The sequence below is a fragment of the Bactrocera latifrons genome, unplaced genomic scaffold, assembly GCF_001853355.1.
Source record: "Bactrocera latifrons isolate USDA-ARS-PBARC rearing strain unplaced genomic scaffold, ASM185335v1 scaffold_96, whole genome shotgun sequence".
NCBI classification, from domain to species: Eukaryota; Metazoa; Arthropoda; class Insecta; order Diptera; family Tephritidae; genus Bactrocera; species Bactrocera latifrons.
The window spans coordinates 887,085-899,117 of NW_017537667.1; the positions used below are offsets into that span (position 1 = coordinate 887,085).

Below are 12,033 nucleotides of genomic sequence, written 5' to 3' on the forward strand. Positions count from 1 at the left end.
AGATTTTTCTGTTCATACATAAAGTATATGAGAAAAAAATAGTTATGACTGCAACTTATATAATTCATTTATTCAGATATTTTTTAACTCGCATTAATAAGTATTAATAGCAGATTTAACTAAATTCGACATAATACAATAGCAAAATACGTTAAGATTTTAGGATCAAAACTAACCTTAAAAGGGTCCTCTTATGGATTTCCTTAAAACTGATTTTGTATTTTATGTTATTRCATGTTATATTTATTATTTTTAGAGTGTGTGTGTATAATATACATACGTACATATGTATTGCATTTTAGATTTATTCAACATTTTTAGAATGAGTTTATTTCTTTGCACGATACTGTACGAAACACAGAGCAAAGCGCGAATAATAATACTGATAAACAAATAAAATCAGTTTCAATTAGTTAGGCAAAATGAAACAGATACTTTACGTGCATCAAGCTTCTCTGCACTTGCATGTRAGTATGCATAAAGTTCTGATTTTTATTATGATTATTTACTGAGGTTGCACAATTTGATTACATAAATCATTGTATTATAATGTGTATGAATTTATCTGAAAATATGAGAACCTTAGTTTAAATTGTACCACTATTGTTTTTTAAATTAAATTTTAATCGTTTCTAAGATATAGAATATGGACTCTTCTTGCAGAGGTGGTTCGAAAGCATTATGGAGTTTAAAACTGTCAACTCAGAGCCCCAAACATAGAAACTTGTCTTTAAGTTCATTTCCCTTTTTTGTATGTAACGAGCGTTTATTAAATCTGGCCTTAGCCTGGTCTCCAAAATAAAATGCACACATTTTAGACCCTGATAGCGTGTGTAGTGACAGGGTCGCGTGAGACGAGTTCATTACCAGAGGTATTCGAACAAATACCCGTTTTTGACACTGTATATTTATAACCGTTAAGAATTGACATGCATGCATGAGTGTTTGTTTATCGGCTGAGCTTTAGGTGAATTGTATGTACTACGTGACAAAAGAAGAGCAACAGATAATAAAATATTAACGGAATCCATAAAAAAATTTTATGAAAAAAGACGATAGGCAACAAAATAAAAAATTAAYATTTTGTGCGAAAACCAAAATGCATCTATATTTGATGATGTGCATAACAATTTGGGCGCGCAAATAGTGCGTCTCTATTAAAAATAATTAAATCTTTATTGGTTTTTATTTTGACCAAGCTTGTAGTGGCTGTTTGTTTCGTTTTTAGTTTTTAATTTAATTTAATTTTTTTATTTTTTGCTTAGCGTTTGCTACCACATATTGGTTTTGCGCGAAAAAGTTATAAGATTATAACACAAAAAAAAAAAATCTGAGAAAATTGTCTCAGTGCTAAGCAAACTGGATAAGGTAAAGTAAGAGAGGAGGATAGTGGTTTGAAAGACGCTAGCTTTTTCGCTTACTGTGAATTGATGGACTTGTTTTTTGTTAGTTCTGTTTTGATTTGAAGTTTGCAAATTTATGTACTGAAAAATTTACATATGTACATATGAATGCTTATAAAGATACATATGGATACAAGACATATTTATGTACATATCGTCACCTGAAAATCAAAATAACGTAATATGAATATTATGTATGTAATTTGATGTAAAGAAGCGTAATCAATAAGACACGCAATTTCGAATTTTTTGATGATACGTTATTTTGCATTTCAGGTGACGATATATTAATACTTAACTAAGCTAATTTATGCACTTGATATTTTTGATTTTTATTTGCTTAATTATTGGATTTAAAAATTCAAAGTTTGCTCATCTGACCTTCAAACTTGTGTTGTAAGTTACTTATCAACTTACTGCTTTATATATGTATGTATGTATGTATGTATATACTTAAAATAAAGCGTATGACAGGCAATTCAAGCCAATGATATAAAAGGTTGCGTGCTAAATCTTGGGTATAATCTTGAGACGTACATACATGTATAAACACTGAAATGTTCAACCTACTTTAAACAAACTAGTCCAGAAGTGCATTATATTATTTGTAAGAAAAGAGGGAGCGCAACATCAACATGAACATTATCACATATTTTTTATTAGATAGAAAAGTTAATTTAATTAAAGTAAAATGATTAAAAAAATGCTTACATTAACGAGTGACTGCATAATGAAACGGACAATTTTCTTTGAAAATTTAATTGTAAAAAAATACATATTTATACTTGAGTGAAAAACAACACGAAAAGGGCTGAAGAAGGGAAAAACTGAATATTCTGCACAAATACATAGCTGACGTAAATAAAAAACAATCTATGTACATACAAATGTATGTATGTATATATTGTATTCTGTTGTAATGTTTGACTTGGACACATTAGTGTAGYGAACATTTTATACCAGGTACGATATCTTGGTAACAAATTTCCCAAAAATTGTATATATCATGCTATCTTCTAAAATATGTTATACAGCTTGTATTCGTTATAAAATGTTGAGAAACTTAAATCAGGTAAATAAGTACATGTAAACATATTAAGTATWCAAGATCTGCTGTTTACAGACTTTGATTCTAACAACTCTTATATATACTTATACTCATGTGTACACTTTTATATACATGCACATTATATAAACATATTTTTGTTATTCTTGATGGCGCATACCATTCTATTGAGGCGCAGTAGGAAACGGATTGTTTTCCCTCTGCTTTTAATAGACAACCATGCATAGTTTTTATTAGGTGAAAAAGCAAGTAAGGTCAAAAAAAGTAGGGCTCAAGACCCACAAGATATCATATAAAAGTGACATATTGATTAGGTTATACCACCAGGTAAGAAAGTTCASGGGCAACTTCAAATAGAATTTTTAGTCTAACACTTCTATTTTTTACTCACCTTTTAACCAGTAGTAATTTGGTCCAAGTCTAGGCAATTGTGACAGTAGCACGAAGTGTCGTACAACACTCATGGTTCTGCTGAATTCTTGCCTTTGTCTATTTTTACACCTCCTTAAAACTCTTTGCGTTTTATCAGTTCAGCTTTATTATTTATTATACGCAAATTGAATTCAATGGAATCGTACTCAGTAAGTTTTCGTTGCTACTGTTTTATTTGGTTGATCCTCGTCACCTTCCAGGCTTTTTTGCCCGAACCCGTTCACTGTTTTGCACTTTCAACGATTATTAATATGTGTTTCGCTATCTTTTTATGATCAATTTTGTATTTCAGCTAAATTTTAAACTGATTATTTTGTTTTATAAGACGTAGTTTGTTTCGCGAATGGAAAAAAACGTTGTCAAAATATATTTTTCTTTCGTTCTCTCCGCTTTTCTTTGCTTTTTTTATTTCCTTCTTGGCATTTATATCTTTATACCGTTTGCAAACTTCTTCATTTTCAACTGCTCTGCTGACTTTTGATGTTTCTTTCGCCTTGCTGTCTTTGTCAACTTTATTTCGCTGCTGCGACTGCGAAACCTTTTGCGAATTGACAGACAGTTGTGAATAGGGTTGCAATTGACTTTGATATCAACTGGCGGACTTTTAAAATCTGCAAGATAATACTCTCGTTATAGCAGGTTAAAGTAGTATTAATTGTTCAAAATACACATCTTAGCTAGAACGATAAACTGTACAAAAAACGAACATCTGAAACGTTGTTTACAAGAAATAAAATGACATTACCAAACACAATATTTCAAAATACAACACTGTTTATGATTTCGCTACGGCGTTAACTGAATTATTATTATATGAAAAGGATACCACACATATGCAAAAGTGAAATGTCATCACAAGCAACTGATATCTGCAGTATGTTCAGTAAAAGCCGAACTCATATGCAAAGTTCTAAACAGATGTTTTCAGAACGTTGCTATAAAACGGACGTTACGTGACGTAATGTATTGGTTAAMTCGTTGCTTCTACTGGAAGGGAGTATAACGAAGAGGATCTTTTATTAACTTCAAATTCAGTGCACTTAGATTAATTTATTTTTATAAATAATAGAAAATTTATGAAAGAATTATTTTATTCTAAAATCTTTCGAATACAAATATTATTTGAATGAAATTTCAATGAATAGCCAGCTTTATGTACTTTTTATACTTATTTTATTAGGATCCTAATTATAACTGCTTAACTACATTAGAAACCGGGTATCACCCGTCCCTTTTTGGATAACTTCTTCAGTTTCTTGGTCTTTTTATCCTTGATACGTTTGTTGATGTTTTCCTGCCGTTTCTTTTGTCTCTGTTCTATGCCCGACTCAACCTTTTGTTTACGTTCCACCCAATCTTTCTTAGATTTCTTCTTCTCGCTCTTTCGTTTTTTAATGGCCTTATACAACAACTTCGGATCATCCTTCACCTTTTTGCCTTCAATTTTATCAAAGGCTTTCTTCCAAGCCATTTCACTTTTTATTTCAGAGGCTTTCTCTACTTCACCTTGTTCTTTGAGTTCGTTTATTTTTTTATCCGTTTGTTTTATTGTCTTCAAAATTTCGCGAGGATTTTGATGTGATTTCTTTACTTTGGCACCGGGATGAGACGCAAAATCAAATTTAGAAAATACAATTTTACCTTCCTCATTGAAGACAGGTTTTGGTAATATTTTCTTAATATCTTTCTTGTCCTCGTTGTCGCCCTCACGCATATTTCCATGTTTTTGATTTTCGTTTTTAATTGATTTCGCCGCGGAGACCAATATTTTTTTAATTTCCTTATTTTTTCTCAACTTTTTTGCTTCACGTCTCTTTAGTGAACGCTCTGACGCGGGACGCTTCTTGGTTTTCATCTTGTTTTTGATAATATTAAGACGATCCTGCAATTCGTCAATTGGTGTTGCTTTTCGCGCATCCAGCGCATTTTTGGCTTTTGCAGCAGATTTTTCGTTATTCAGCAGGTAATCATCATATTCGATGTCTAGAAAGGTAATTAATACATAATATTTACCTTTCTTCTCAATGCCTACTACATTTACATACCTTCAATTGAGTCCGGCACATTATAAGTAAGTAACATATCCATAATACGCTCATTCTCTGTCCGCATTAGAGACATTAAGCCCCGTTTATCAAGTTGTATTGTCATTACGGACAATTTGATGTATTCCGTACAAATTAATATTTTTTATATTATAACTCTACACGTGCACCTTTGATTCCAAGTGAAAACATTAAAGAACAAGAAAGCAGATCGATTTGTCAAATTTGACAAACGTATGTTCATAAAATTATCAACAGTATACACTGAAAGAAATTAGTCCGAGAACTAGAAAGATTTGTATTCAAGTATCTAGCAAAAATTAAATGGATGTATATAAAAACAATACATTATTATACGAGTTGATACTAAGAAATAAATTTCAATAATGGAATATAACCATAATTATTTATACCACTACTAAATATGGTAAACTAAGCCCTAGAAGGTCATATGGTCCGTTTAACATACCCTACCCAATTACCTTAAACGTCATATCGCCATTGAACATACCTCTTAAAGCTTCACAGACTTGAGTTGATTGCTCGCATTCGTTGGTGATAGAAGAATAGGATGACTAATTTTTATGTTTACTGCAAAAATTGAAGAAAAATATCGAAATATTGAAGTGTAAAAAAACCAAAACACAGTTATTCGATTGAAAAAGTAATATCGGTTGCGGTGTAATTGTGAAGTGCTGCAAAAATGAAGAAACAATTCACGAAAATAAAAATTGCAGCTGAAAATTTGGGGAGGTGAGTGCTGTAAGCTTTGGAAGTTGGCTGGATAGCACAAAGTCATAAGGCATGGGCTAGACACAATGGTGTGGCACTGTGTTTTATACAAGTGTATGTATATGTGTAGATGCCGATGCGTAAAAGGACTGAGATTACTAAAGCATAGATGGCCGCATTGGCTGGTATTGCTTTAGGGTAAAAAGATTATACCTTTTCTTTAATTTGTGTGCCAAAAGGGAAGGGTGTGTCGGCATTTTGCTAATGCGTTATGTATTGCTACTAGCCCTACGCCATATACTCAAAATTTGCAAGTCGAGTCTTATGTTTTTAATTCTTACTTTTCCATGAAAATCCCTTGAAGATCAAATAAATCCGATTTGAAGGATTCCGAATTGGAAATAATTGAAAAACAAGTTGACAAGTATAAAGATGTACTGGAAAAAATGGTACGTAAATTGCCGGGAGCTAGTTCCTCAACCGACACACAGGATCGTGATAAACGTATCAAAAAGAACAGTCACTACAAGATTGGGCAAGCGCTAGAGGAGTCATCCAAGGATCTTTACAAAGAAATGCCGTTACATCATGTCTTATCTAATTGTGGTGCGTATATTGCAATAAAACAAAATATGTAAAGATTGTGTGCTGACCGTTACAAGTAGAAGAGGGCAAGGTAGACTTGTTTCAGGCAAAATGTTAATGTTGTGATTGTGTAATTTATAAATTTAACTGATAAATTTCAAAAGACTTTTACACACGCAAAAAAAAGGAGTGGTCGAGTTCGTAAAGAATTACAAAACAGTACCTTCAAAAGTCTTCATTGTATTAATCAAAGAATATTTTATATATGACCGAAGTTTGTGTGACCCCTTGAATTTTGCTTTCAAAGTATATATTGTCATTTATGTCCATTTACGGCATGCATAGACACTGTGGTTGTGCAAACAATTATGTATGTAGATCACGGGACGAAAGGCACGTCGAAATTTTGTTGCTTTTTTCATATATTTGGAATGATTTTTACGATTGACCTAATGTGTTGGGTTGTAGCACTGGACAAACCATGTGGTCAAGTGCGATGAGTGTGGGACTGGCGTTGACCTCGCCTTTGCTGCGCTTGGCCTTGTTGTGTTTAGTCAGCGAAWAGCTGTCTCGTGTCGACATATCGCTGACATTTTATGCAAGTGGGAAACACAATGCTCAATTTCCTTTTCTAAAGGTTGTAAAGGTTTGTTGCCTTTGCTAAGTTTTTATTTCGGTTGGCACTTGCAGAGAAGTGTATTAACTCTTTATTAAAAATATTTTTTTTTGTAATGCATTTTTATTTTCTCCAAGCTGCCAAGTCCTCTTTATTATCTCAAAGGTTTATCCCACTACTACTACATTTTATTTTCTTTGTTTTGCACGGCATACAACAGCAAAAGCAATACACTTGTATGTACTAATCTGTGACGTTACTATGCATATGTTTGGATACCCGGTTCTTAGCTCATCTATATCATTTCTTAACCGCTTAAGCCTTTAAACTCTTGACTTACTTTTTATTATGACCAAATTATATTACTGCTAATTATGTAACAATTTCGGAGAGCAGCAATAACATCAAAATAGAGCTACAAATGTAGATAAATATATATTTATGAATGTCTCGACATATATGCATGTACATATGCATATACATTTATGTGAACGAGTGTTGTATGTTGTTGTTCAGCTGCCAATAGGCATGCAACCAAAACTCACGCTAGAAGCTTGCTTTCAGCCACATGGTGGGAATTGCATTTCGGTCCCATACTACTAGTAGTGGCAGCAACAGTTTTGCGTTTTTTAACATATCATTTATATGTACATAAGTAACACATCCATCTAGCAGATACATAGACAGTCAGTCTGGCAGCTTGTTAGTCAACCAAGCTACTAAATAGCCACTCATCATTTACTTACTCAGCTGCCGTCGCAGTTACTCTGCAAAAAACTCATACATTCGGCCTGCGCTTAAGCTTACACTTTGAGTTGGTGTTTGTGTCCAACCATCCATTACAACTGCTAATTTTGGCGTTGCAAATTTTTAATCGCTTTTACTTTGTTGTTGTAAGGCGTTGGAGAGTGGTTATGATGATGTTGAGTTTCCTCGAAGCTAGGCATTGCATGTCATTTTATTGACTATGGCTGGCTTTGGTCATTTCCAGCTGCGAAGTGTKTTTAGTCATGAATTACTAAGGATATGTATTGTATATATGAAATTACTCTTTATACCATCTATGTGCATATTTTCGTTTTCTTGTCTACCTCATATGATCCTTTGGAAATCTGTCTAAACGTTTCGCTAATTGAAAACATTTTCTTTAAAATCAATATATTTGTGTTCGAACATCGGTTTATTTCCCTAACGAAAAGTATAAATTAAATTATTTTGTTACAAGTATTGTGGGAACTCCAATATTTTGTTGTCCGCATTTTAAATATTATTTAGTGAAAAGTTGCCTTGTTGAGTATTTTTCTGTTCCAACAGACGTTTTTGATTCTATATACATATATTTATATTTAAACATACTTCTTTATTTAACAGCTCATTCTTAAAAACATCGCATTTACTATTCTTTYGTTCGCAACCACTTGTGACTTCTTGCCTCATTGCTTTTCCACTTACAAACATACATCACCTACACACGTTCAAATATATAATATACACAGATTCATATATGCAAATGTTAATTATGTAGTTTACTCGTATTTAGCAGCTTTACTGCCCTTTTATTGCTCATTCGTCAGTTTATTTCTCTTCGACTATATTTTTGGCCTTTTTTGTTTTGCTACTATTCATGCGAAACATGCTTACATTTTACAAATGTAAATAGTATGTACATATGTGCATAAGTGCAAGCTTGTGTGCGCATATGTGCAGTAATTTATAAGATAAACATATATATATATATATATATATATATACACATTCATATGTATGTATATGTACACTTACAATACAGTCAACTATTTAGTCACTAAATGTTGTATTACTCAATTGCAGGCGAACTTGAGAAGTCAATTGCGGAATGCATCGTCGACAATGAACTGGAGACGGAGAACGAAGTGGTGCGCCGTCTGAAGCAAATTTTGGATAATGAAATCCAAGAGATCTCATCACTCAAACGCAATGTATCACGTACAGTGCAGGAGTATCAGTCACTAAAGCGCAGCTATGAGGTATTTACCCATAATAACACGTACACACATATATCGGCATACATAACTTAAACACACACGTATATTTTATTATATAAACATAYATTTGCCTACTTTTTATCAATGTGCAACAAGACGCGTGCAAATGTGCGCCTGGGAAGTCGACTTAACTGTCAACAGTTAACTGTCAAATGGGCGTTGAATACACTCACTCAATGTTTCCCAAGTTGTATTTATGTAGCTGAAGTGTTTATGCGCTGACAAGCGGAAAATTGAATGCAAAAGTCTAAGGGGCAGTATGAATGGCAGAATAAGTGAATCAATTGAAGAAAGTAGTCAGGAAATGAAGGCGTTGACATTCTTGCTGTCCGCTGCTGTACCATTTGATTGGAGTAGCGTTAAAGCTTATAAACTATTTGCCATAATGCTTTTTATAAAACCTCTCCAAAAGAAATGTTGCCATAATTATATTTATATACATTATGTAAGGTGCTCGTACATATTTCTAACACAAAACAAAACCAAAATCGTTAATTTTCGTAGCACCGAACCTGGATATAATATTCCGATATCTATAACGACTAAAACTGAGGGACTAGTTCGCGTATATACAAACAGACGCAGGGTCTCCGACGTTTCTTCGTGCCAAACTTAACTGTTCAGGGTATAAAAAATTGTGAAATACTATATATTCTTGTATATAAGTGAATATTTACATATGTATATATGTATATATGTTAAGTTATTCGATGTAAAATTATCGTCTTGATGATTGCTAATACCGCAGCTATTCTATTACAAATCCATTTTTTTCTTCCCCTTACCTTACGTACTACTTACGCCTACTGCGCGATAGCTGGAAATAAAATAAAAACATAATTTTATTATATTTTACGTTCTAGACATTATAGGCAATATAATAAGCACAATTATATCGATTAAGTTTTTTAAACACGTGTCGCGGTTCAGTTATTTTCTTCGCTATGCTATAAAACTTTAAAATATTACGCATATACATACATTTACATGGTATACATATGTACATACGTTACATCGGATTCCTATATATAGTAATACTCAGCAATTACGTTAAATCATTGGCAGCGTTAAGTTTTTCACCCTTAATTTGTTGAACTTCGCAATGACATTGAATAATTAACGCCATTCAATATTACTTGATTGGTATTTTGAACAAATTTGTTTAAATGGTAATTGAGAGAGAATTGTTTAAGTGCGTGAACACCGTGAAGAGTGTGGTGAGTTCAAATCTGGGTCTAATTATAGCAGGAAATATGTTTCGAACAACGGTTGATCCAGTGTAGAGAATATTTYGCTTTTAGTTGGCAGCTCTAATCCTCATTATATCTAAATTCTAGACTTCTCTTATAATATTCGCGACGTTTGCTTGATCGTGTTATGTTCCATATACCTTTTGTAAAATTTTGCTCAGTGATACATTTTTTGAATCGATGGTAATTTGGAAAATGGCATAAGGTCTCTCTGGCTAAACAAAAAAAATAATTTTCGAGGTTATGTAATAAAACCCGTTATGTATGCAAAACTGATAAGTTATAATTTTTTAGGCTATGCAATAAAAACCGTAAACTACTACTATTTCATTGTTCAAAAGTCTTCCCAAGCGTGATCTACGTTATATTAAAAGCTTAACAATAAATATCCATAGCAATATTGCCAACACACTTTATTATCAATTGATTTCTAAAGTTATGCTCAATAAATTTCCTTAGCTCGTTTACGTAGTAAATTTTTGTTATCATGATGTGATAAGAAAGCTACAAATAAATTTTGAATATGTCGATACTTTTAAATAGAAAACCGTAACCTTCTGGCGGTATGAAGTTTGATTGGCTGTAGATTTTGCTTTTTGTTTTGTTATTATTCGATAAGCCAACAAGCATAATGATAAGCGTGTGGTTTTGCTTTTACAGCTGACAAATTGATCGTGATATCACCAATAACCGCGACATAAGGCTAAGCACGTAGCGGAGTGTGAAATATAGCAATGCAATAAAGCTTAAAATATGGAAGTGACAATTCGGAACTTTCAAAACCTTTTYAGTAAGCAAATTACTTTAAATTATTCCAAAAGATGTAGTGCATATGCAATTGCGTGTGACTTTTTATAGAAAAGTCTACATTTTTGAAGTGATGTTGTGATTTGAAAGACCATTTTCTAAAATCGAGTTGAGCTGTTTACCTTGWAAAGTTGTATAAATATACGTTATAATTCTATTTTGCATTTATTTTAATTTTTAAATCCCTCAAGGTACTTTGAGACGTAATTTTCTCCTATTTCTGGCTCCGCACCGAGCTCACCCTAAATGCCTCATATTTTTTTCTTTTACGTTTGTAAATGTGCATTTATATGTTTGTTTATATTATAGATAATCATATCTTTGGAATTTCAACGTGGTACTACAGCCAATCAATGAGGGTATTATCGACAGGGTTGCGAAATTTTTAATACAAACCAAGACGAAGAAGAAATTAAAAATCGAAAATAATATTTTTTTTTGTCCATTCTGAAACAAATATGTTGTTTTTTTTATTAATAATTATCTATATGCTTGGGATTAAAAAAAATAAATTTAAATGTTTTTAATTTTTGAATACCGTATTTGTAATTGCAGAATAAAAAAATAATTTAAATGTTTTTTTTATGTATTATTTGTAACCCCGAATCTCTGTAATTAATTTTTGTACGCATTTTCGCATTGGTATATTTTTGATTTGTTATCGAGTTTTATCCTCTCTAAATAATTTATTWCCGAAATTTCGTAGCCAATGCCTTGCAACGCCTATTCATAAATTGTGTTTATGGCGTGTGTAAATGCCCGCCGACACGCCTATCTCCATGGCATACTACAACTTCAGTATGTTGTCCTCATTTGTTGTTGTTTTTGTTGTATTTGCTTCACAACTGTTGTTGTCAGACAATTAGTTAATACTGATAATCATTTATTTTGGCCAAACACCTAACAGTTCGCATCGCATTGCACAAACATTCAAAAATAATAACAACAACAATAAGAGCAKTGTTAGAAAAAACCAAGGTTATATCTAAGCTTAACTGGATTATTGCATATCTTTTTAAATAATTTTTTTATAATATTTTGTATATCATTTTCTTTTTAGTTTAACTTTTATT

General features: G+C 32.2%; 3 protein-coding genes across 3 annotated transcripts in view; 1 reads left to right on the forward strand and 2 right to left on the reverse strand.

Moving 5' to 3' along the window:
- Positions 1-3,980, reverse strand: part of LOC108977825 (ATP-dependent Clp protease ATP-binding subunit clpX-like, mitochondrial) — a gene marked incomplete in the record, with an annotated part of 5,779 nt that extends 1,799 nt beyond the window's left edge. Inside the window, 2 exon segments of the mRNA XM_018947746.1 lie at positions 2,861-3,512; positions 3,647-3,980. Of these exon segments, the coding sequence (XP_018803291.1) occupies positions 2,861-2,933 (73 nt within the window).
- A 54-nt stretch (positions 3,981-4,034) lies between these two features.
- Positions 4,035-5,147, reverse strand: LOC108977826 (surfeit locus protein 6 homolog). Its single transcript, XM_018947747.1, has 2 exons — positions 4,947-5,147; positions 4,035-4,884 (listed from the first exon to the last, which is right to left on the reverse strand). Exons 1-2 carry the CDS (start codon positions 5,050-5,052, stop codon positions 4,109-4,111), a joined length of 882 nt encoding a protein of 293 aa, XP_018803292.1. The 5' UTR covers positions 5,053-5,147; the 3' UTR covers positions 4,035-4,108.
- A 339-nt stretch (positions 5,148-5,486) lies between these two features.
- Positions 5,487-12,033, forward strand: part of LOC108977827 (rho GTPase-activating protein 92B) — a 14,855-nt gene continuing 8,308 nt past the window's right edge. The window contains exons 1-3 of the mRNA XM_018947748.1: positions 5,487-5,699; positions 6,043-6,284; positions 8,710-8,885. Of these exons, the coding sequence (XP_018803293.1) occupies positions 5,650-5,699; positions 6,043-6,284; positions 8,710-8,885 (468 nt within the window). The 5' untranslated portion in view covers positions 5,487-5,649. The remainder of the gene's footprint in view (positions 5,700-6,042; positions 6,285-8,709; positions 8,886-12,033) is intronic.

Bases quoted from the DNA above. Each gene is read 5' to 3' on its own strand.
- LOC108977826 (XM_018947747.1), bottom strand. From the start codon at position 5,052: ATGACAATACAACTTGATAAACGGGGCTTAATGTCTCTAATGCGGACA. The intron at 4,885-4,946 runs GTATGTAAATGT...TTACCTTTCTAG, and splicing joins TGTGCCGGACTCAATTGAAG to ACATCGAATATGATGATTAC.